At 45.7% G+C, this 26,053-nt stretch overlaps 1 protein-coding gene across 6 annotated transcripts; it reads right to left on the bottom strand.

The window, feature by feature from the left end:
• Positions 1 to 592: 592 nt before the first annotated feature.
• Positions 593 to 11,830, bottom strand: CDKN1A (cyclin dependent kinase inhibitor 1A). Of its 6 annotated transcripts, none has more exons than XM_083445966.1 (3): positions 11,725 to 11,830; positions 3,733 to 4,128; positions 593 to 2,735 (listed from the first exon to the last, which is right to left on the bottom strand). In XM_083445966.1, exons 2-3 carry the CDS (start codon positions 4,118 to 4,120, stop codon positions 2,686 to 2,688), a joined length of 438 nt encoding a protein of 145 aa, XP_083302092.1. In that variant the 5' UTR covers positions 4,121 to 4,128; positions 11,725 to 11,830; the 3' UTR covers positions 593 to 2,685. The 6 variants fall into 6 exon arrangements, with proteins under 6 accessions (XP_083302092.1, XP_083302091.1, XP_083302094.1 ...); XM_083445965.1 differs by having other exon boundaries at positions 11,083 to 11,777; XM_083445968.1 differs by lacking the exon at positions 11,725 to 11,830 and adding an exon at positions 11,456 to 11,549.
• Positions 11,831 to 26,053: the final 14,223 nt, after the last annotated feature.

The following is a 26,053-nucleotide window of genomic DNA, read 5'->3' as shown; positions in this document are numbered from 1 at the left end:
CTCTAAGATCTGTTTTAACTTCCTTATCTTTTTGCCCTTACATTAAGTTCTTAGGCCTATTGTGGCATTCACCACCAAAACTTTCACTTTCATGAACTTAAAATATTTTTGCAAACATGGTTTTCGGTCTTTGAAATTAGAATGCCTGTGGATATTCTATAAGGCACTGCAACAATCCAACCATTGGAGAGCAAATACTATTACCATGATGCTTCAGCATGCAAGAGATTAGTAATCTAAGGATGGAAAGAAGAAACTGACTGACAGCTGGCATAGTAATACCACCAAGGTCTCCAGCTCATATTTGATAGACGATGCATGGATTAACAGTCACGACATGCATTCGGTAATCAAATTTGACCTCTGCCACCTATGGCATCCTCTGCAGCGTTTCCTGATGGTGGTATGGCAGCCCTTTGCCATGGTTTTGTCCCACTTTGCCTTACACAACTAGTAGGAGGAATAGTGTCTTTCCATTTGTCTATTATCTCCATTAAAAAAACTAACCAACCCCCAAGGAAAGAGCTCTCACCACCCAGAAAATTCAAGCTTGATCAATCCCACGTGCAATTAAATCAGACAAAAGTGTTGCTCCATTATGAAACAGCTTTTATTTTAAGGTCTATACTTAAGTCAGTTCAGCAGCATTATATTCACAAACAAATGGATTAGTGCCGAGAGTCCTAGCATTACGCATTACCCTGAATGTAGAAGTGCAGTGGTCCGAAGTGGCCAGGCCTGTCCATGGCAACTCTAGAAAGGTCAGAAATCCACAGGCAAACATACTATCTTAAGGAAGTGCCTGAAGCTGTGCTTCTGGGTAAGATAGGTCTTCTTCCAACATCTTGCTCACAAGCCACAGTTGTTGTTTGTAACTAATCTAATACAGTATGGCTGATAGTACTCCCAATTTCAGCTGCTACATTTCCCCCCCCTCTCCATCCCAGGCCTATAACAACAAACAACCCACTAGGCCAAGTGCTTGACATCTCCCCCCACCCAACTTTTTCTTGGAGGAAGAAAGATGAAGGTGCCGAACAAAGCACGAATATGCTCCTGCGTTGTCTGTCAAAGGCAAAATTGTGCCCGTCAGTAATGTGCTAGCATTAATCCTTTCCCACGGCTGTAAGGATTTCCCCACCGCTCTTGCAAAGCAGATGCAGTTAAATGGGACACACCCTTCGTTTAAAATGCGGTCCTCAGGAGGTCCACGTGTTCCAACCCAGCTCCAGCCTCTGGAATAAAGCAATAGCTCCCAAAAAGCACACCGCGATGAAAGATTCAAGATTTCAGCAGCGGGTGCTATTCCAGCAGCACAGCAGTAAAGAACCCGTTGCAAAGGGGTAGAACAATAAAGGCAAAGTTAGATTTGACTTGGAACATAGTGATGATTCACATGAAAGTCTGATTTGACTTGCACATGGCAAAAGGCTACATTTCAGATTCCAGTGTTAAACACTGCACCCAATATTAACAGGTGGTGCTTTTGACAATAAGACCGAAATATCAGTCCCAAATTCAGACAGGAACAGCTGTGAGTTTAATTTTCTTGCACCAAGTAGATGTGCTTAAGCTTTCAGCAATTTACTTTCCAATTTTAAAAGGGTAAAGGAAAGCTGGCAAGATCACAGGTAGCTGCAGAAAGCATGGAAAGCAAACACAAGGTAAATCCTTTATCATTATTTCATGCTAGAGAGAGATGTCACAAGTGAACCATGTTTTCAGAGGCGATGGAAACTCCATGGGCATGTCTTATCAAGCCTCGCAAGCACTCACTGGGAACCCAAATCCCACAATATTCTCACCAATTAGTACCATACCAAAGGCTGTATGCTGTCGAAGGATGGATGAGTCGCTATGCTGGCAATATGTGCCTACAGGCTGCATGGCAGAAGTAGAGTAATATTTCTGGTTCCCACTGGCTACATTTACCCCCCTAAGGCTAGTGTTATTTGCATGACTTGAGTCAACAGTATTATTCGATAGTTTTAGGAAGGGGAAGGAAGTTACAGTGCTCACACACTACCCAGTATTGTCTGATAATGGAATCCTTCCTGCAACAGTAATGGTACTGATTTGTGATACTACTGCCCACAGTAGGAAGAGCTTCATCTTTGTAAAATGAATGGATTAGCTTTCTGGATTGGAAGTCTTTTTTCTTCCCCCCTCACCATATTCCTTTAAACCTAGCAGGACAAAAAACAACACAGAGAGCGCGAGCAAGATCACAGACCTAGGAAAATACAATCCTTCAGACCTTGCACCTGCAAAGTGACTCATACCTGAGACAGGTGTGTGAAAGGTCTCAGCCACAAGCAGTACTTGCACTGATCCTTCCCTCTTGCCATCATGCTTAAGCATCTTCCCCCAGCAACTTAAGTCTATTTTAGGATAAGGCTTTACAATATATTCCATTGCACATAAAGCTCCAGTGCCATCATAAATAAGGAAAATAACTCTACATCCTTCTGAAGTGTTACACTAGTCCGCTACATAGTTTTTATGTAAAGTAAGAGCCTCAGAGCAGAAGTCATTACTCTAACTAGCTGCTCCTTCAAACAGTCAAGTCTGCTGCCTGCACTGAGTGTCGTGTCCAAGTCGGCCATTCCAGCTAATAGCGGTGAAGGCAGGTCAGCTCCTTTAGCCCAGAGACTGCGTGGATGCATTCTGCTTGCAGTGTAGTTATCATGGGTCTGACTTGCAGGGGACAGTTCTCCGCTTGGAGCTGTAGAAGTCTGGAAAAGAGCAGAAGGACAAATTGAACATGCCAGCCAAGGGAGTGTCCGTGTGAGTGCCTGGGAGATATTCATTCATGCCCAAGAGCAGTCTGCTCAGAGACTGCAAGGCAATCACCAGCCAAGATCCTGGAGTTCCCAACACAACCGTAACTGCGCAATTCTATGAATGTTCACCCAGAAGTTCCATGGTATTCAAGTGAGCTTACTTCAAGGTCGCACTTTACAACTTGAGAGTCATGTACATGAAGGAGTGGCCTTGCCAGCCCATGGTTTAAGACAGGCTTCCTCAAGCTCGGCCCTCCAGATGTTTTTGACCTACAACTCCCATGATCCCTAGCTAGCAGGACCAGTGGTCAGGGATGGTGGGAATTGTAGTCTCAAAACATCTGGAGGGCCGAGGTTGAGGAAGCCTGGTTTACGATTTGCAGGACAGACTGTGCTGGTGATCTCGTCAACAACGGTGCTTTGTTTGGTTGATGCAACGCTCTCAATCATGGCAGCTTAGCTGTGGAATTCCCTCCTAGCAGATATTTCCATGTCCTGTTATTGGTTTTTCACTTGTCAGCTGAAGACCACCAATATGACTACTGGTTGCATTCTGCTGGATTCTTTGCTACTGAAGTTTTAAGAGATAGTTACTAAACGTGACTGTTCGGTTTAAACCTCTATAGCTACGTGTTCAATTTTATTTTAAATGTTTGACTGCATCCTGGGAACCTTCAGGATGAAGGTTTGGTTTAAAATATAATTTTATTTTTTTAAGGGGGGGCGTATAAGAAAGCTTCCTCTTAAACTGATGACAAGACAATCAAAATTCCCAAAATCAAATTCCAGTTTTGAGCTCAGGTTCAGAATTCAACTGGTGAATTTGAAACAAATGCAATTTCACAAAAGTGAAATCCACATCCAGGGCAGCTTTGGCCATTACCGGTAATTCTACCCTCCTCTCTGCAAATGTAAACACGGAAGACAAACAAAGCTGGTAGCTCCTTACCTTTGATAGTTGTCTGCTTTCGCTTGGAAGACTTGCGAGCCTCAAAGCCCACTTGCGTTGGCCTGTCTGTCTTTGTGTGCATCTTGAGAAGCACTGGGGAGGAGCTCAAGCTCTTTTCACCGGCACAACTGTTCTCCTTTGTGGGGCTCAGCAGATCTTGAGAAGGCAACCTGTTTAGATGAGAGACCTTTTCCCATTTATAGTCCCCTTCAAGTGGAGTTTCCGATTCAAAGTCAAAGTTCCACTTCTGCTGAGCCTCCTCCAGCTGTGCCTTCATCAAGGACTGGAAGTCCTTTTGAAGCTGGTCATGATCAACTGGTCCAAAGAGGTTTTTGCAAAGCTTCCTGCTGCAGGGAGACCGAAGGAGGTTGCCCTTAGACAGAGGCATGTTTCCAGCTAGGAGAAATACAAGCGAAAGTTTTAAGGAAAGTTACAACAGGCAACTTATAACTGCTATAAATTAACAATAAAACTTATAAATCAATTCAGCAAGTAAAATAAATTGATAAAAAAAATTAAGTGCCATGGCAAAGCTAATTTTACTAGGTCAAAAGCTTGGCAAAAATATCAGCATCGACAGCACAATGAAAGGCATTCAAGGTGGAAGCAAGACCAGCCTCCAGGGGAGGAAATGTTGTAGCTTGGTTCCAACACAGAAGAGACCCTGTCCCAAGTCACCTCCTAATGGCGGCAAGACCAGCAGCAAGGCCTAATCAAAAGAACTCAACAGCATAATGTTTATATATTGTTAACAGTTGTTATTAATTTTTAGTGTTATGTTTCAGCAAGTATGTCTTATTATGTACTGTTACTGTGTTACTATATTTTCCATAAACTGCTTCGAGCGCAGATTTACTTGTGAAAAATGCAGTACATATAGAAAAGGACCACAGCAATTTTTAATGAAGTGAGAATCGAGCGGACTGAGTGAAGTGGTGCATGTGCAATTGTGTATGTGGTGGTTGAGTGCTTAGAATAGTTCCTGTGTAGAGTGAATGTATAGGTGACTGTTATTGTTGGCATCAGAGTTGTCTTGAGAGACAATAAAGTACACCTCCGGGGCTGAAGCCATGACACTATCAAGCTTTTTTGGTTAACAGTTAGGAATGTTTAACTGTTAATTAGGCATTCTTAGTCACTTTACTCATGTACATTGTTTAGATATATATTTGGTGGTGGTTGTTATTTAGTCATTTAGTCATGTCCACCTCTTTGTGACCCCATGGACCACAGCACGCCAGGCACTCCTGTCTTCCACTGCCTCCCGCAATTTGGTCAGACTCATGCTGGTAGCTTCAAGAACACTATCCAAATGAATTATGGTGGTGGTGGTGATTAGGAATATTGTTTACTTTTGAATAAGGAATTTGTATTGTATTCGATTCCTTTTTGTTGGGAGATTTCAGTTGACATTAAGTCGCAGCAAATAAATTGAATATATAAACCAACAATTGAATATATAAACCAACAAGTTGGGCCCAACGGTTTTAACAGGCCTTACCTTTGAAAGAACTGAGCAACATAAAATTAGGGATGGAATCTGTAGGGAAATTCTCAGCCAGGAGAACATCATTCAGATGACGTTTGAAACGGCTAAGGATTCCTCTGAGTAACTGCCAACGTCACCAAGAAAGCTGCTCTTTGCACTGTACACACAAGCCTCATCATCCCTACCCTTTGAACCACAGCCTTCAACCAAGAAGAAAGCTACCCAATAGCTACATGTAGTAGAGCTCCTTGGAGATTAAAAAGGGGTTGCAAGCCAAGATCTAGTTGGCGGTGTTCCATTTTTAGTACTCCCTTTCTCCCACATAATTATTTCCATGCAGTCATCCATCAGACAACTCTTGTTAAATTAGGAAAGCATTGCCACAGCAGTTATCATTGGGCACATTGAACACACTCAAGGAGGCAGTCCCATGTTTTCTATGAACAGCACTTGCAGTTTTATGGTTGGCCTAACGTGAAGCAGAATCTTCCACATCAGATCTTTCCACTATTTATTGTTCCCCTCCAGACAATTGGATGCAGGTGAACTGCGTTGCATAAAAGGGTTTTGTCAGTTTGTACACACTCATTCCAAATGATAGTATCTGTACAGAATCTTGATTGTGTTGGTTGTTAGTTATGTTTTTAAACAGTGGTACCTTGGGTTTAAGAACAGCTTAGTTTATGAACAATTTGGATAAAAAAACGCTGCAAACCCAGAAGTAGGTGTTTTGGTTTGTGAACTTTGCCTTGGAAGCAGAACATGTTGAGTGTGTCCCCTTTGTAAATTGAGTCCCCTGCTGCTATGCACACCTTGGTTTAAGAACGCTTTGGTTTAAGAACAGATTTCCAGAATGGATTAAGTTCGTAAACCAAGGTACGGCTGTACTGATATGAGACCTAATAAAGGAGCCTAGGTGCACCCTGAAGGAATAGTCCACATTTGCCCAAATCTGGATGATTCAGAAGGGCAGAGTCAGAACCCAATATTTATATAGAAAATACACCCACAGTTGTCCCGGTACAGTCCTGGGATGTCCAAGTACCTCTTTTAAAAAGCAGATGGCTGCACAGGAAGACCTTGAGTTCAGTACAGTATACAGTGGTGCCTCTGGTTACGTACTTAATTTTTTCTGGAGATCCGTTCTTAATCTGAAACTGTTCTTAATCTGAAGCACCGCTTTAGCTAATGGGACCTCCTGCTGCTGCCGCGCATGTTTTTTTTTTTTTTAAATTGAGGTGGGTTGGGGAAGTTGCCTCCTTTTTTCTGTGCTTTATTTTGGGAAGGAGTGTGTAGATGTTTTGCCTGTTTGGGAGAGGCTTCTGAGCATTACCAGTTCTTCTGTGAAATGGGTGTTTTTTGTTGCCAAGAATTGTTTTAGATCTCCAGCCTTGAAAAGCTGGGGAGCAAGCTGCATTGAATGCAGTGTGGCTTTCTCTCATGTTAACGTGCATGAAAGATTACACTGTTCATGTACTTTTAGCACTGAATGTAGCCAAACACCACCTGCTGTGCGTATGCAGTGTAGAACTAGCTACAATTTACAATAAAATGTTAAGTCACCAGCTGCTAATGGACTTGGGCATCACGGACTATTCAGGATTCAACACACACACACACACACACACACACACGTAGATCTGTACAGTTGAGTTTGGGTGCCTGGTTTCATCAAATCTGATGCCTTTGGCCCACATAATCTTAGCATTTTGACCTTTGCCCTGCCCCCCCCCCTTTCATCCATCCACATTGCAGACAAAGCTGATCTCAAGGCCATCAAGGGAGACACATTTTCCATCAATACAAGGCCCTCCCACACCATCATTACACATTTTCTCTGGTGCTGAAAGGCATTAGTGAGAGACATGAATGCAGCCAAATAATGACCCATCTTGACATCACACTGTAGATCAATTTAAGTGTCTTGTCTGAAGTCACCTCTAAGGTTTACTGCGCATACACACATTTGGGTTTATAAGGTTTGGGTTACCAGGATGCTTAAATGGACTGTGTTTTGTCTAGAGAGTATATTTCCGGACCACCACCACCTACACTGGCCAATGCGTTTGCAAGACTGCCTTTCCTCCAGTGTTCAGGCTTGGGAAGAGGCAAAGAGGTTAAAAATAGCAGCAGCCTTCATGCTCTCTTTATAAACAGCTATGCTGAATGACATCATTGAGAGGTTTAGGCATACCAGAACAAGTCCTGGCAGGTAGCGTGGCTGCCGAGGACAGGCCTCAACTTGATATCTTGTTAAGTTGCCACTTCAGGCCACTGGAGCAGAGTGCCCACAAGGCACCTTGAGTTCCCTCAGCTGCTCACCCTGCAAAAGTTGGTGCCATGCAAGTTCTGAACTGCTTCTTCTTCTTGGTGAGAGAGAAGAGTCAAGGCTATTTCTGTGACCACAGTAACTGCAGCAGCCTTAAACACGTTGAGTTTTAAATCTTTATTTCATTTAATTATTATAACATGGAATATATGCTCTAAAGTATAACATGGAATATATGCTCTAAAGTATACAGAATATACAGTGTAAGATATTACATTGATAAAATTCCCATTTTCCATTCTGTGTCAATCTCATTCTATTGTGACTTCCCTCCACCACAACTCAACTTCCTTTGATATATATATTGAACTAGTCATTGTGCTATATATATTGGTTCCTTTGGCTCTCAAAACCCTCTTGCAATAATTTTTTCACACCTTTACGAAGTTAGTCCATGCATATCAATAAATTCGTTTTGGAGCGATGTTTTGTCATATATTCTTCTAAGCAATTCCATTCCTTCTTAAGTTTTTGATTCGAGTGAAGTCTAATGGCTGCTGTCATTTTAGCCAATTCTATGAATTCACGTAGTTTGTTAACTAATCCTCTATTGAGGGAACAGTGTCCCCTTTCCAGTCTTAAACACATTAGATTGCATGCAGGCAAACAATTCACTCGCATCACAGGAAAGTGCCACCACGTCTCTAACAAAACCACCACAAAAGGTTCAAAGAGCAACTTTTGCAGTGGGTTGTCAAATTGAATGATATGCACATTGGTTCATGCACACATGCACACACACACACGCACACACACACCATAGCTGTCAACCTTCTCTTTTTTTGCGGGAAATTCCCTTATTCTAGTGCCGTTTCCCACTGCTTCGCGCTGCTATCCCGGATTGTTAGATATCCTGTAGACTGTCCCCGGGACAGGTGTGGCTGCTGATCCCTTATTTTCCAATCTGAAAGTTGACAGCTATCACACAGTTGACACACACACACAATCAGCTAGAGGCTAGAAATCAACTCATACAATCCAACATTTCAAAATGCTTTTCTTGCAGCAACTGCACCCCCCAAGGTCCTGAAAGTCAACCCTGGATGTTAATTTTCAAATATCTTTCTTATTCACTTCTTACTTGAGATCACAGCTAGAGTTGCTCTGTTGCCATTGCACAGGCGCTACCTTAGACAGCTGCTGGAAAGGACTAGGCAGTTTGCTTGATTCTGCATTTGGGATAGAGGCTGCAGCTACAAAATCACTGTCTAACAGCTGCTGAAAGCCCATACTTAGCCCACCCAAATCAGCAGTGTCTCCACTTTCAGACAGCAGTCCTTCCCAGCCTTAGGTGGAGGTGCCAGGAAGGGAACCAGGGACCTTCTGCAGACAATACACACTCTCTTTCAGAGGGGCTTGCGCATAAGTCGGCCACCTTACTAAACACAGCGCCGCATTATAGTATTTCCTATTTATCCTGCAAACATGCTTTGGTGGTTGCCGGTTAAGAGCCAGCCAATCACAATGTAGGTCACCACTGTTGTTGAAACAGTAGCTTAAAAACCCTGCGCGTAGTTCAGAGGAGAGTCTCTCGCAGTTGCAAAACAATCCCGACCGCTTGGTGGCCTGTCTCGCTGGCGATCAGCTGCTCCGCCTGCCGGGCACAGGGTGAGCTCAGGGAGCTCGGGCTCCTTCGGCCCCTAAGGCTGGAGCAAAGCAAACAGGACTTGCTTATCGTAATAGGAGGAGCCCAGGAGGTGTGCGAGACGCTCGCGGCGCTCGCCCCGGGATTACGTCATCTGGCACCACAGCAGCTGCGTCACGTGCCGCGCTGTGGGGGAGGGAGGGAGGGGGAGGGAAGTTGCGAAATCGCGCTTGCCACACAGACCTAGTTCTGCCACAGGCAGGGAAACAAACACGGCCCCCAGACAACTTACTACGGCCCCGCCTCGCCGCCCCCTCCAACGAGCATCCGGCGGATTGGGGGCCGGTTTCAAGGCGCTTCCTTCCACCTACGCCCCCCCAAAAAGAGAAAAAGAGGGGGGGCGAGAACCACAGCAGTTGGCAAAAGCTCATAGTTGGAGATTTGGGCTCAAAAAGGCGAGGGGAGGCGGAAATCCCACCCCAAGAAGATGTTTCGGGGGGACCTCGCGCCTTTTTAGGAGGGAAAAAGTGGCTGGGAACGCACAGCAGTTCGCAAAAGCGGGCTTCGTCTGCTCAAGCCGCGTAAACGAAAGAACTGCTCCTCAAGCTTGTTTTTTTGGGGGGGGGCGAGGAAGATGTGGGTTTTTTTGTTGTTGTTCTTTTCCTCCTCCCCACCGAGGTCTCTTTCCAGCCGCTTCCTCCTCCTCCTCCTGCAGCGCAGCCTCGGGTTTGCGCGCGCCTCTTTCAAAGCGGCGTAATGGGGCTGAGTGACGCTCCTGTGAGCACAACAAGCACAAAAATAAAACTCGGCTTGGGAACAAGGAGTTCCCGGCCCGAGAGAACAGAACATCGGGGCGGGCTGGGCGGAGAGTCAAAAATCAGCTCGTGCGCGTCTTGCAAGTTCCACCCAGGCGGGGCTTCTCCCCCCCCCCCCTCGCCTCTTCCTGTCTTCAAGCTCCGGGAGCGAAGCGAAAACCCGCAGCCTCCTCTCTTTTTTTACCCCCTACTATAGGAAAGGCAGCCCCGCCGGGCGGCTGCCCCGAGAACACTCGAGGGCTTGGCCTGTCCCTCTTACATCAGCCCCGGCGGGGAGCGAGCGAGTGACTGCCACTGAGTCACAGCCGCCGCCTGACTACCTCTCCCCCCCCCCCCCGCAAAGCCGAGCGGTAGTCGCCGCCTCCTGCAAGCCGGGACATGCCCCGGCAGGCTCTCCTGGCCGTGCAAAGTCACCGTCCGGTTGCCGGCTCGACAGCGCCCCCTCTCGCAAGGCGCAGGAAGGGCCCGCAACCCTCCGCCAAGGGCTTGGGCTGCGTGGGGCATCGCCATTACCCAAGCGGTGCGATGAAGCCCAGATCCTTTCATGGTCCTAAGGTGCTCTCCCTTCTCTCTGCCCCACCCCGCGCCCTCTCCAAATGTTCACCCTCGCTTCCAAAGGTTGCTTTGCAAGGCCCTCCTGCTCCTTGCGCCGAGCGAGGCCCGAGACTTCTGCCCCGACAGCTCTCCAGCCGCTACCTGACTCAGACAGACAAACACAGGCACCTCCCTGCAAAGGCGCACAGATAAAGTAACTCGTCATCCAGCAAAACAATGTACCGCTTCCTCACCCGCACTGGCCGCTCCGCGCTTCTTTTGGGGAGCGCCAGTCTGCTCATCTGTCAACAACTGATTAGTAGTAGGCGTAGCACCTACCCGAGACGTTTTTGGTTTCGGTGTGCATGATCAGTGCTGGTTACGCGCAAGTGAGCGCGCATCACTAACCCTCTCCCCTCCCGTTAAGCGCTCAGGTTGTGGCCCCCGAGTCTTCAGGAACAGGGTGACATACATAAGCAACACGCAAATCCGAACAAACAATGCCCGTCGTGTTTGGACAGCGAGCGGAGGAGTCGCCAGGCTCCTCCGATTGCGATGGACAGCACCGCCATCGCGCACTTCGGGGAGGTGCACGTACCCCCAAAACCGACCGAACCCATTTTAAGGGTCCCCTTGCCATCTCCTCTCGTGAGCAGGTGGGAGAATTCCGAGGTGAAGTCGAAAAGCCACGCCGAAGCTCTCCAGGCTGTCTAAGGGAGTGGCTAGAGATGGAAAGAACAGGTGGCTCAAGGGATGAAGAGGGAAGGCGACGTCTCCTGGACGCTGGGAAACGAAAGAAGGGTGGGGAGCGAAAGAGAATCCCCCCCTCCACCGACGGGGTCAGGGCTGGTCCACTCATATTTCCCCACCCGGAGACAAAATACGAGATCTTCGACGTTACACAAGGTGGGTGGGGGTGAGCAGGGAGGAAGAAGCCGGGATGCGCTCTCTCCCTCCGCAGCATAGATGACCTCCGCAAATAAGGATGAGAGGGAAAAAAATCCCAGGCGGAGTGGAGATCGAAGGACATCAAGGGAGGAAGCGAGGGGGCTGCCACCTCCGAAATGGGGCTAGGGTGGTAGACAACGACGCAGTTTCTCCATCACAATCACGGATAAATGTTCCTCTTTCCGATACCTTAAATATTTCCCATGCACGTTACAATGCCGCCCGCCCCCTACTCAGCACTAAGAGCTGCCCAAGACCCTCCGGCTCCCAGACGGGAGAAAGCAGCGCTCACCTCTCTTTCTCTCACTGCCGTCCTTCGCTCAGAGGCGACCTCTGCTCTCGGTAGCTCTGAGCGTAGCAGCTCCCGGCAGGACTACATAAAGCCTTTCCAAGACTCCGCCCCCTCTCGTGAAGGGGCGGGGCCTCGCGCCTCTCCTCCCCGCCTCCGAGGAATTTCCAGAGCGCCTCCTTCCTGGTCTTCGTTGTTGACTGCCTGGGTCCTCGCTTGCACACACGCCCGAAAAGGAATCGCGCCGCCGACCAATTCTTCCGCAAAGGTACGCCGGCATCCACGTCTACGAGCACAAAGAGCCGCGGCCCCGACTCGAGGAGCGCGGGGGGATATGCTGCAGGATGTAAACCGACCGTGTCTCCTCTGACGCTGATGCAAAACACCGGGAAGAGTGTCGACTTGGTTGCGCTTTGTTTTTTAAGCGACTCTTCCCTGCCCAGTATTAACACAGACTGCCGAGTCCTGTGTGGAAAAGCACTCAAAAGTATTGTTAGACATGCCTTGAAAATTTCTGCAAATATGAGCACTTAGAACATCCGCACTCCTTAGGCTGGCCGGCTGGCAGCCAGCCAACCAACTAACCAGCTAACTAACCAGTGGCCAACCAACCAACCAGCCGGCTGGCTAACTAACCAGCTGGCCAACCAACCAACTCAGACACCTTTCCTCCCTCCTTCCTCCTAGCGAATTAAAAACTGTTTAATCTGAAGCAATGCAGCAGGTGCGGCCAGCCAGCACTGTTCACCTCATTCAATCTCCAGGTTCTCCCCTGCATGGCGTCATCGGCATCAAAGTGCCAGCCTGTAGCCCCCTTCCCACTTTATTCCAGATTCCTCCTGGGGGGGCGGATTCCCCGCAGTTTGGTGTTCTTTTATAATTTCCTGTTGTTAAATAATAAAAAAGCAAAAAATAAAAATAAAATAATTTGCTGTTGCTTCAAAGTACCCTCTTTCTGCCACGCACACAAACTACTCATGTTGGGTAGAGGCCTTGAAATTAGCTGCAGCTGGAAGTGGAACAGCTCTATTCCTAGGTGTCCCCAAAGTTGCAAGAAGGCTGAAAGGCAACTGTAGATACACCCACTTTTCTCTTTGTGCATCGCCAAATTGTTGCAGGAGCTCAGCTTAGTTGCTTATTAGGTTTATAACCTGCCTTTTCTCAAAGGAAACCATGGCAACATATGTTCATCAATGCACCTGCTGCTGCCTCCATTTTATCCCACACAACAACCATGCGAGGAAGGCTGGGCTGAGAGAATGACAGGCCCAAGGTCACCCAGTGACCTTCACTGAGTTGGAATGTGAACCCGGGGTCACACTGGCCCTACGAAGGGTTGTCATATTTTGAAGCGCAAAAAAGAGGACACATTTGCCGACTTCTACTTTTAACTATGGATCGCTATGACGACTCTACCCATGAAAAAGAGGACGTGCCCTGGAAAAAGAGGACATATGGCAATACCCTCAAACCAAGTTAAAATCTGGTTTCCTGAATTCAAATCCATGAAAGTCATTCACACCTGCCTTGATAGGCCATTTGTGAGGATGGAAAGTCCCAATCATTTGGTATTTGTAGCATTTGTTTTATATTCTTTCTGTATCAGGTCAATTTTTGTTGTAACATCTAATTGGAGAATGTACTTTATTTGATACAAGGCTGTGACCCTTGATTCTTTTTGTAAGGTACTATTTTGTTCTCTTCTTTTTGTTTATTTTATTTCATAATTCTTACTGGACTGTTCTTTTAACTTCATAATAAAGTATTGAGATCATTCACAAATTACACCTTGGTCATATGAACTTTTAGTGACATGTGCAGATGCTCCACTTCAGGGCTGTTGAGCTACAACTCTAAGGTTGCTACCAACCTGTCTGGAGCCAAATCAGGACCTTTAACAAAAGGAACCACACATCTGCCCCCCCTCCATATATCAATATTTAACATGGCAGGGCATTGCTAGGCAACATTGTTAGCCACCTGCTTCAAAAGCCTTAACCTACTTAGTAGGTTGCCACCTTTTGGAGCTGGGCTTCTGCACCTTTTATCAGCTGTGTAGCAGGCAGAAATCTACCAGGCATAGCTTTCCTCGCTGCTACCATGCACTGGTGGAAAGGACACTTGTTGAAAATCTGCATGCCGTGCAGCTAGGCCCTCACCTCACTGAGAAAACCCAGTCACGGTTAATTGTATCATTTCCAGAGTGGCCAAAAAAGAAAAAAAGGGGGGCAGAGGTTTGCATAAAGTGTATATGCTAATTTCTATGAAGAGATGCAATTTTAGAAAGAATTACTATAATTTAAATAGAAACGCATCTCACCATAGTGTTGACCTGTGTGACTGCTCAGTCTGCTGTCCAGCTGCTAACAAACATCATCGTTGCTGACCTTTATTAACTGCTCTTTATCTTTAAAATAGACTTGGCCAGGCAACCCTTCAAACAGAGGATGCTTTCAAACAGAAGACAGCCTTCTGCAAAGTATGGCACAATGTCACACTCAATACTTTTTGTCTAGCAGCCTCTGCGTTATTATTTTTTTAAGGACAGCATTGGAGTGGGGGCAGAATTTCTAACTGCATAGGACTCTATTCTCCACTGTGGATTGGGATGAGGTAAGCAGCAGAACTATTATCTAGACTGCTTTTTCCATATCTAATGCAACGTTGGTTCATGGCTAAAGAACCCCATTATCTTCTATTTCAGAATACGAGGAAAATCAATTAAATCAGCTGGTAGCCAGATTTTGAAAATTGGCTTCCAGGGATAAAAAGTGAGCCTTCATAGTAAAAGTGCCTGGATAAGCAGCTTTCAGAGAGAAGTGTTTTCTAACAAGGAACATGTTTGGGCATGTTATACCAAGGAGGCTGCATCCTGATGAAGTGGCCTTCTTCTGAGTTAATAACAGTCCTTGTTCCAAAAGTAGAATATGCTCCTATGATCACAGCATCTAGATAAGATGCTAGGCTGGAGTTGCATTGATTGTGGCACCTTTGTGCTCATCAGCTGAAATTAGGGCTGCACATTAAGGGTTCAATCTACCATACCTGAGCCTGTGTGCTTATTTGTGGGTCGATGGGACAGCTACGGCCGTTCTCACATTTGTTGGCGGCACAGCCCCTGTGTGTTTAACAGCTGGGTGACAGGTAGAAATCCAACAGATGCAGTATCCTCTATCATTGCAATTCCATTAAGATGTGGCATTTCTGCCTGCTGTGCAGCTTTTCTTGAGGCACAAGGGCTTGGCCAGGTGCTAATTCTATTAACGTCCAGACTGTGTAGATGAAGAGAGACTTGTGGTCAGATTGAAGTTGGCCATTACCATCTTATAACAATTACGGCAGGATGCAGCTAACAAGAGCCATCAGTGGAAGTCCTGGGCAAGCACTTCCACTTGGACAGCAATGCTTTCCCCCCTTTCTTCCCCCTTCATGTCTAACCCCCCTCCCCACGAATGGGGATGGATGTGTTAGGTGAATCCCCAGAACAGGATGTGGCGGGTGGGATGTGGGGGTGGAGGGATGGGAGGGGGATTTTCCATCTGGCAAGTTGAAATGCTCATGCAGACAAAACGTTCGTCATAGTGCGAGATTGAACCCCGCCCATAGATACTACATGCTGTGGAATAAAACCTAGCAGGAGCTATTCTCCTTAGAACATTTCATGCCTGTGAAGTGTCCCCATTATTTCTCCCTTGCATTTAAGTTTTTGATTTGACTCAGTCAGTTTTTAATGGGCAAGTTAAAATTCCAAACCTGGCATCGTAACATGCATAGATTGCACGGGTACAAAGAAAGAGGCTTTAAGACCAATTAAATCTCTGCATCCTTTGCATTTAATAACTGCTCAAACCCCACTCCGTGACTGGCTCCTTTTTGGTGCTGCTGCTATAGGACCTCCCCTTGGCACAGGGCCCTGTGGAATAGAGTTCCCTTATTGTGCCCAGTCAGTGCCCTCTCACTCTGCTAAACAGAGCAGAGAAATTACGCCTTAAAATAAATTAGAGTAGAGGGCATGGGAAAGTGTTAATTTCATGCCAGAAACGCTTGCTACTACAAGCTAGCAACAAGGGATATTGTTGGTATTATTATTATTGTTTCACATCATTTGAATGCTACCACAAAGTCAAACTGTTACGTGTAGAACAATAGCAGGTGCTGTCCTGTTTTTACTTTTTAAAAAAATAATATTATCACATGCCGAGGACACATTGTGTACTAGAATGTGGGAGATGTGCTGCTTTGAAAAACTAGGCCATCTGAGCCAGATCTACCCACTGCTCACATATCCTCTTACTTCCAGCTGCTCCATGGTGACTTTATCGCTAGAGCTGTGGTTCTTAAACTGAGAGGCAGGCCCCCACCCCTCTTGTCTGTGAAGACCTGCTCCCTGCCCTGCAAGCCTTTTTCCACCCAGCCTTGAAGGACAGGACCCTGACTGACTCCAGCTGCAGAAGCTGAGGTTGCTGAAGACTTTTTGACTGGGGTCTTTTATTGTTGCTGTTTTTAATTTTTCTTCCCCTTTGTTTCTTTATTTTAAATATTGTGATTTATGTGGAAATAGTTCAGTCTGCTTGTGTACTTTTAAATGTTTATGACTCATTTCGTTATGTTGCTATTATGTTATACTTGGTTTTTCAGGTTGTAATCTGCCTTGGCATGGCATACAAATAAAATTAGGTGTGCTTGTATGGTAACACAAGGCATTGGAAGGCAGGCAAAAAATTCAAGAAGGGAGAAGCTCTCACAGTGGGACCAGCCAGGTACCTCTTTCTATCCAGCAACAGAGTTACTATGCCTGACAGTCACTCAAATAAGGCCGGCCAAAGGACAAGATGTTGTGTGTCTCTCCCCCCGCCCCCCAATTCCACATATAGATGCCAACTAGCCTAGCTGTTGAATCTCCAACCAAGGGGAATGACTCCCCTCCAGTGTCTGCTGCCTGAGGCAGTTGCCTCCTGCCACCTGATGGTAGGGCTGGCCCCAATTCATCCCATTTGTGATTCCAGGCAACCAATGTCTAGAGGCATATTGCCTCCAACAGTGGAGGCAGAATGTAGCATTTGTGGCTTGTGGGCCATGGATAGATTTATTATCTTCCATCAATTTGTCTAATCCTTCTTTAATGCTGTCCAGATTGGTGGCCCTCACTACATCTTGTGGGAGCAAATTCCATCCTTTAATTATGGGCTGTGTGAATAAGTCCTTTCTTTTGTCTGTCCTGAATCTTCCAGCATTCAGCTTCCTTGAATGTCTGCAAGCTCTTTTGTTATGGGAGAGGGAGGAAAACTCCTCTCTACCCATTTTCTCCACACCTTGAACAATCTTAAACACCTCTGGAGGTTCAGCATTTGAAAGCAGATATATCGCCCTGTGGTGAAAAGAAGCTCTTGTCTGCTGTGTGTATTGTCTACATGTCCCTGTTAAAGCAATCTTAAAATGCACATTCAGAGGTAGAAAAGGCCTGTTGCTCACAGATAAGGAATCAAGGCATATTTCCTCTAGCTTAGAGCCCAGGGCCATTTCCTAGTCAATTACTTGTTGGGCTATAAATGAGCTGGGGTTTTTTTTTTGGGGGGGGGGGGAGACACTTGTGTATTCCCAGTCACTTTCTCCTCCCTGCTGAGAATTTAATCTGAATACAAAAGAGGCATTGTTACATGTAAGAGGCATGCTAAGCCTATCTACTAGACAGCAAAAAAAGTCACTACAAATTGCAGGATGGGTTTATTGTTATAAGGTGTTGAGAAGTTATCCTTTCCTCATCCTGGAGTTCTTTGCCTATTTAGGGCAGCAGCAAGGCCTTCTTTTTGTCTTCGCTTTCACATGTTGTGGGCAGCATGGATTGTTTGTAGCTCTGCCAGGTCACAAGCAGCTGCATAACTAAGTGTCTGGTAGTTTGGGAGCCTTTCATACTATTCAAACAGTTCACTTCCATGTTTTTAGACCCTGTTTGCCATGTCCCAGTCATAAAGTTCTCACTGTGAGCATTTTTGTATTTTTCTTGTTGCACTGTTATGAGTTATCTGGTGATTGATTAATTTTACTGGCTATTAATATGCAGTGTTTCCATTCGCCTGCTGTTCTAGGACTATTTAAACTCTGTTATAATTGGTGAATTATAAGAGTGATTTTTTGGAAGTTGTAAACTGCTTTGAGCAATGTTGCCATGGAAAAATGGCATACAAATAATCTACTGTGATGACAATGCAAAAGAGTGTGTTTATATCCATTTCCCCAAGATGGGGAAGTCCTAGGATAGCATTGCATAAACCTCTGAGCCTCTTGGGTCGGCGGTTCAAATCCCCAGGATGGGGTGAACTCCCATTGTTCTGTCCCAGCTCCTGCCAACGTAGCAGTTCGAAAGCACGCCAGTGCAAGTAGATAAATAGTTACGGTACTGCTGTGACGGAAAGGTAAACGGCGTTTCCTTGTGCTCTGGTTTCCGTCACGGGGTCATTCAACTTTATATATATATATATATATATATATATATATATATATATATAAACACCTTCCCTATACAGGACTGCCTTCAGACGGCTCAGGGGTTGGAAAACTCCATACCCTCCAACATTTCTCCAATAGGGACATCCTAAGGAAAAGCGGGACATTCCGGGATCAAATTAGAAACTGGGATGGCTTCTCTAAATCAACGACGTCCCTGGAAAATAGGGACACTTGGAGGGTTTGTGAGCAGGGTGGGGTAAGTAGTTGTGGGATTATGCCTTGCAGGTGCCAAAATAAGTTTAACAGTACTATGACTTTACCCCTTAATTTGGCAAGGGAGGACATTTGCTACTCTACCATAGGCAGTAAAATGTCTCAGCTGGTCCCCTGCCTTAGATAACTAAATATTAAACTCCCAATATTAGTAAGGAGGAAACGAAAAGAAAAATCCTAAATGTCATATTTCAGTCCTGGCCACCACAGAAGCCAGTAACAGCATTTGTGTGACAAAAGTCCATAAAGTTTCAGTCCATAAAGTTTGGTTCCTCTCGACTTCAGATTATTTGTTTGATTGGGCTTGTGTAAATTTACTCACTGGAGGGATTAGCATGGGATTTAAAAGGCAGCCTTCTGCAAGAACAGATCGGATGTGGAGATCTGCAGTCAAGCCCTTATGCAAGGTTAGATTAAACGGACATTCCAACATCTCAGAGGGAACATAGCAATCTCAAAGAGACCAAGGCAGAAAAAGGCTTTGTGGATTCATTCTGCCAGATACTTTGCAAATCTTTTTTAGCGATCGGAAGTAGACCTTACACAACAGCTCTCCACCCTTGCCCAGGTTGTTAAAAAGGATTGGCCTGCCTCATGCATAGAGCAGGGAAAGGGAAACTGTAGCCTCCAGGTTGCTAGACTACAGCTGTCATTATCTGTGTCTATTGGCCATGCTGGTTGGGGCTGATGGGAGTTGGAGTTCAACAACATCTGGGATAGTCATGGATTTGCTCTCCCTGGCCTAGAGAGATCTCTGGCTCATGAACTTTCAGGACCACACTGACAGCTCAGTCTTAGGCTTCAGTTTCAGTTCAGTCCTATGCTTTGGTTTCAGCTAATGCCAGGAGCCTTGGAGATCTTAAAGATGAAGGACTTCATGCTGGCATACTACAGGGTTACACCAGCGCATTTATTATGGCGGTGTAGCCCTACTTGCTGACGCAATTCTGCTGAGGCTAAAAGCCAAGGGACTTAAGATCCTAAGCTCTCTTTGACCTTCAAGATGATGTCACTTTACGCTTTTAGCACTGTAAGTATATATGTCACAAAATGTGTCTACAATATACGATAATACAGTGCATACCTGAATGGAAGCAACTGAGCCAAAACTGATTTTGGCTCTGTGTCTTGTTTTCATTTCATTACACTTTGAGTTGTTGTTTAAAATGACCAGACTGTGCCATTGTCAATATTGTGCTCACTCTGAATTCTATCACTGAAAGAACCATGTAACTGATACCTGACTTAAACAACTGATTTTTTCTCTCAATTGTGTGTTAGGTTTACTGTCTATCTTTCCATCCAAATGCACGTTCAGAGTAGGGTGGCCATTTGACGATGGGAAATAAGGCCTCTGCAGCTTTAACTGTTGTGTAGAAGAGGCATAGTTTAGCTGCTGAAATTCCCTCTTCTAAACAACCATTAAAACTGCAGGAGCCTTGTCCTCCCCCATCAGGGCAGCCTAGCTCAAAGTGGGATGCAAAGTCCAAGAAAAGCAACAACACCACAAAGTGAACCATTTGGAGAACCACAATCCAAGGAAACAAGTGAGTAGCAACAAATGTCAAATGCCTGCCTGAATATGAAGGCCAGTTCTGGGTACTAATTGCTCATCTTTCATGCAGACACTTCTCCTGTGGTGAAGGTGGAGATCAGCTGGCAAACCAGTCAACCTGGAACCCCACTTGCTATGCCTGTTTTTTTTGTTTTTCATTACAGTGACTGTGTATAAGATGAGTAATCCTCAGCTCAGCAAGAAGACAGTCCTGGAGGGTGGTTCTGCACCAGAGGAAAAGAAGATTCACTGGGAGAGGAAGATTCAGTCAAACATGTCTGAACATATTCCTTTTGCCCCTTGGATTCTTCTGAGGTTTTGGGTCATTTTTTAAAATAAAAAAACCAACAAGGCTGCAAGTTATTAGACCAAACAGGATGTATTGGGACTGAGGGAAGCTTTGGGTGAATTTTTAGTAAGAGTCCTGCTGGATCCACTGAGTCCAGCATCCTGTTTTTCAAACAGCAAGGTGCCTCTGGGAAGCATCAACACTAAGAATTGTTGTCAGTCCAAGGTGAAATCTGGTTGCCCACCATGTTCTATGTGGCACTTGGTTGTGTGTGATTTCAGTGCCTGCACAGCCTTCATAGCCCAGATCCCCATCAACAAGGCAAGCAAGTACAGTGGTACCTCAGGTTACAGATGCCTCAGGTTACAGACTCTGCTAACCCAGAAATAGTACCTTGGGTTAAGAACTTTGCTTCAGGATGAGAACAGAAATCGCACGGCAGCGGCACAGGAGCAGCAGTGGGAGACCCCATTACCTAAAGTGGTACCTCAGGTAAAGAACAGTTTCAGGTTAAGAACAGACCTCCAGAATTAATTAAGTTCTTAACCCGAGGTACTACTGTATTAACAACCACAGATGGAAGAGACAATACATCAGGATGGTTCAGGGCCCATGAGGTGGGGTGAAGTAGCCGCCTCAGGTGGTGGAAGCTCAAGAGGTGGTGCCCACATGGGAGCCCCACCTGCCCCACCATCTTCATCACTGGCAGAGAAGCAGCACCAGCAGTAGATTCAGGCAAGATTTTATAACATTGCTCAAAACCGCTGCTGCTGCTGCTGCTCCTACCTTGCAGGTGCTGCCGCACAACCTAGGTAAAGGAGGTATGGGCAGCAGAGCAGCACGGCTAAACAGGACATCCCACCCCTGGAATGGCTGCGCTTTCCAAAGCTGCCGTGACTTATAGTGGTGTAGTGGAGCAGAAATTGGAGGTGTGGGAAGTGCAACTTCAGGACTGGCCCTCCCCAGGGCAGGGGTTATGATATTATTTTGCAGAGGACCAGGCCCGCCTCATTCACTTGCTTTTGCTGTGGCAAAAGTGAATGAGAGGATAATGAGGTTTTCAGGTGTGTTTGTGATAGATTAGCATAGATTGCGTGACATAAAGGAATTCAAGAGAATGAGGAAAGCAATCAAGTGGAGACCAAATGCTTCTTTTCGGAAACGGGCGCCATCTTGTCCTTCATATCAGGCAGCAAAAACTCATGGGCTGGCTGGCCCTGCGATATGTGCAGTCAAAACACATGCCTTCATGTTTGGATTTCCCTTCGCAGGAGTAGCTACGGCCTTTCCTTCAAATTCAGAATTTGCCACTAAGCCACTGCTGACTTGCATCTACTTAATAAGTATATGGTAAAGGAAAGACTGAGGGAAAATCTGTACCCACTACCTTGCAGGGCATCTTTGGGAGCAGAAAAGGCTCAGGAGTAAACCCTACACATATCCAGAGTAGAATTCTTAAGACGGTTGGATGCTGCCTTGTACGCCTCCAGTGTGGTGTAGTGGTTAAGAGCAGTAGATTCGTAATCTGGTGAACCGGGTTCGCGTCTCTGCTCCTCCACATGCAGCTGCTGGGTGACCTTGGGGCAGTCACACTTCTTTGAAGTCTCTCAGCCCCACTCACCTCACAGAGTGTTTGTTGTGGGGGAGGAAGGGAAAGGAGAATGTTAGCCGCTTTGAGACTCCTTCGTGTAGTGATAAAGCAGGATATTAAATCCAAACTCTTCTTCTTCTTCTTCTGGCAACTCATGCAGCCCAGCTGGTGCCAAATGTATTGCTCTGCTTTCCTTTGGAGCAAATTGACAAATCCCAGGACCTCCATACACACTGCCCAGGCTTGCGCCCCAGAGAGGTCCCTTCGGTGCCGCCAAGGCAGTAAAAACAACGCAGGATGCAGCAGTTACGAGTTACCGGTCTCTGCAGCCACAGCAGGCACTGTGAGTCTTCAGTGGTTTGTGTTGAATAGTGGGTCGACATAGCAGACGACACAGCGATTCTTCCAAAGCAGCTCTTTATGTGTAAGCTGGAACAGAACTGAACAGCAAACAGCTCAGCCAGCCTGCTTTTATAGGCAGCCAGCTGTCAACATTGTAGCAACAACAGCCCAGGGTTTCCCGCCTAAAATAACTGACGTGGAACTGAGTGAAAACTATATACACGATACTCCTGGTGGCCAGGGTGAGAACTTCAATACATAACAGTTTGACTTCACACACACACACACTCACACACCGAAGGCACATTCCATTGTCTCTTGAGACAGATGAATGCCAAAAAGAACAAAAAGGGAAAACTCAAAGTAGAACTTCCTCAGGTTCTTTTATCCCAGGGCAAAAATGTGTGGCGTCAGCCAAGAATCAAAAGCTTAACTGGATGGTGCTCCACAAGGCCTTCCTTCTTCATGCATAAAGCAGTGGTCCCAGCACCACTGTGTGTACAGACTTTGCAAGCATTCAGTCCTCCTGGGCTAATGGATCACTAGTATTCCAATCCTGCCCATGTAGGCAAAGGAAGCCAGTTTAAACCAGAAATAAGCACCATAAGAAACTGCATGGATATGTTTTTCTCACAAGTCAAGCATTACATTAAAATCAGACTCCAGTTCTGATTTAACATGTGACTGTGTGTGTGATATATATAAACATAGTTATAGTTAAAAATGCTTCTGTCAACAATTCTGTAACCACAGAGAGTAACTACAGCTTACTGGGAATCGAGAATGGAGTTACGAGGTCAGAAGGAGTTGCTTGTAAACAGGCAGAAACTTCTCCTTTTCCACATTTACCACTGGGGAATAAGAGTACACTTGATTTTATTCAGTACTGCCTGCATTTAAAGAGCAAACCTAAAAGAAAACCAAGTCATTCCTAGAACCACCTGATGAATGGGCCAGGCTGTACTGTAGCAACTGACTGAAGAGGCATATAAAATACATTTTTAAAAAAAGATTTTGAAACTATCATTCACAATTCCTACAGGCTGCTATGCAAAGGAACTACAGTGGTACCTCGGGTTAAGTACTTAATTCGTTCTGGAGGTCCGTTCTTAACCTGAAACTGTTCTTGACCTGAAGCACCACTTTAGCTAATGGGGCCTCCTACTGCCGCTGCGTCGCCGGAGCCCGATTTCTGTTCTTATCCTGAAGGAAATTTCTTAACCTGAAGCACTATTTCTGGGTTAGCGGAGTATGTAACCTGAAGCGTATGTAACCTGAAGTGTATGTAACCCGAGGTACCACTGTATAGCCCTGGAAGTGTAATTATGCAATACATTGAAATAATCAGTTCAGTTAGAAAATAAATTATTAACAGAGTGGAGCCTTTTACATTTAGGGTCTATTTTACAGTCCTCTATCTGCAGTTAAGAACCATAAAAAAGGAGAACGGGGGAGGTGGAGGTGCCTGCCAATAATTTGATAGCACCTGGATAGCTACAATGATGGATTGTATTTCTATTTTTAAAATGGGTAAAAGCCTCAGCGCCTAGGGCTTGCCGATCGAAACGTCGGCGGTTCGAATCCCCGCGGCGGGGTGCGCTCCCGCTGTTCGGTCCCAGCGCCTGCCAACCTAGCAGTTCGAAAGCACTCCCGGGTGCAAGTAGATAAATAGGGACCGCTTACTGGCGGGAAGGTAAATGGCGTTTCCGTGTGCGGCTCTGGCTCGCCAGAGCAGTGATGTCACGCTGGCCACGTGACCCAGAAGTGTCTCCGGACAGCGCTGGCCCCCGGCCTCTTGAGTGAGATGGGCGCACAACCCTAGAGTCTGTCAAGACTGGCCCTTACGGGCAGGGGTACCTTTACCTTTTTATACACAGTAGCCTTCACAAAGGTTTTGAAAGTCTTTGTCCTCTTATTTTGCAGTTCTTTAAGTAGCCACCCTGTCTACATTCAGAAATAGGTGTTCCATGGCGCTCTGTAAGTCTTTAAAATCCTATTCTTGAAGAATGACCCATCCACACCCAAGAAGAGGTCATGCACCAACAGGCTTGGGGAAATTCCCAAGGTTTGCAGAAGTATGACCAACGTGTGGGGGTGAGAGTTTAAAACCCACAAATTTGTAGGAAAAAGAATCCTAAGAAAGAGGACATAAAAAACACACACACAGTTCAGTGAGAACTGGGTGTGCTTAGAGGCCATGGAATGCGTACAGGTGTGTTTGTGTTGAAAACTAGGAGAGAATGGAACGAAGTAGCCTGGGACAGGATACGGCTGGCTGAAACCCTGCACAGGAGGCACTTATTCACTCGGATTCTGTGACTCTCAAAATATATCCAACTACGGTATATGCGAGCTGCCTACTACCATCCTTCTGTAAAAGATATTGAAAGATGACATTTCCATGTACCCAAGCAAGAAAACAGCATAGCAAGGTTCCAGGCAGGATTGCCCCTGCCCTATGCTTTTCCTCAAGGATCAAAATGACTTGCTGGGAATAAATTGTCTGTTTAGCTATGGCAGTACAAACTCCTGTATGCCCCCAACTGCACCCCCTTTGAAACTCCCTGCATGTTGGTATTAGGCAGGCACCTTCGCTGTGTTTTCAGTGTCTACTAAAATGTTTTTTGCTTAAACAAGCCTATCCAGACATGTAAAATTTGACCTGTGTTTTAATATGTGGTTTTATATATTTCAAAACAGCTGATTTTATCTTTTAGAAAAATAGGCTAACCTGTTTTTTTATTGTCAACCTTTAACGCCTATTTTAATTAAACCACTTAAGAGTTTTTTTAATTCAGTCAAGTAAGATAATGGAATCGTAGAAATGTAGTGTGGGAACTACACTAGTCCAACCCACTGCAATGCAGGAATCTTTTGCCCAACGTGAGGCTCGAACCCACAACCCTGAGATTAAGAGTCTCATGCTCTCCCAACAGAGCTAAAAATAAATATAATTAGGACAGGGGTGGGGAACCAGCAGCTTTTCAGCTCCTACTCCCATCAGTCCCAGCCAGCATGGCTGATAGAGTTGAAAGCAGTTGCTGACCTGGGTGGGGGCACCTGTCCCCACCCCACTTTAGGACAAAGCTGACAGGATGTGATCCCAGCACATGTATGTGAAGAGATTCACTTAAGTCACCAAGACGCAGAAACGAGAGAAATGTATACTTCCTTCTCACGAAACTGGTCTCAGGAAATTACCACTCCTTACGAAATGGTATTGACTTGGGAAAGTAGCAGTAAAACTGTGTCTTTAGACAGGATTTACCAGCTGGTTCCAGATTTGATCTGGATATCATTCAACCAGTTAAAACCATGTGTCAATTGCCAGCAGTGTGATCCATCCACAGGAAGCCAGCAACTATTTTGTGGGTCTTAACCTGCCATATATGAGTTTCACTAGCTGAAAACCCTCTTTATTTTGAAGGTTTCACTACCCCGACCTGAAATGCCCAAGAGAGTATCCTGTATCTTTTTTCCGAAGAGGGAGAGAAAGGCTTCCTGCTAGCGAATCTAATGTTTCACACCTAGTCTGCCAAATCCATGCATAATGTGATACTGTCAACAGCGGAGCTTGGGCTCTTAAGGCTGCAATCCTAGGCACATTTATCTGTGTTCCAGCCCCATTGTGCTCTGTGGGGCTTACCTCCAAGTAAACACGCCGAGGATTGTGGCACAATTCTCTGGTGGAATTTGTTATCTCTACTGACAAGCATCTTTTCTGAAAGCAAGGAAACGTGAACACCCTTAATGGAACTCATGCTTCAGCAAGAGCCTAAATGAATCCAGTGTTCGGCTGAATGGTGCTTACATCCGAGGGAAAAATGTTTCCCAG

This window comes from Podarcis tiliguerta (genome assembly GCF_965153285.1).
Source record: "Podarcis tiliguerta genome assembly, chromosome: 6".
NCBI classification, from domain to species: Eukaryota; Metazoa; Chordata; class Lepidosauria; order Squamata; family Lacertidae; genus Podarcis; species Podarcis tiliguerta.
The sequence above is the reverse complement of the archived record's forward strand: the minus strand, read 5'-3'. Positions and strand labels throughout refer to the sequence as shown.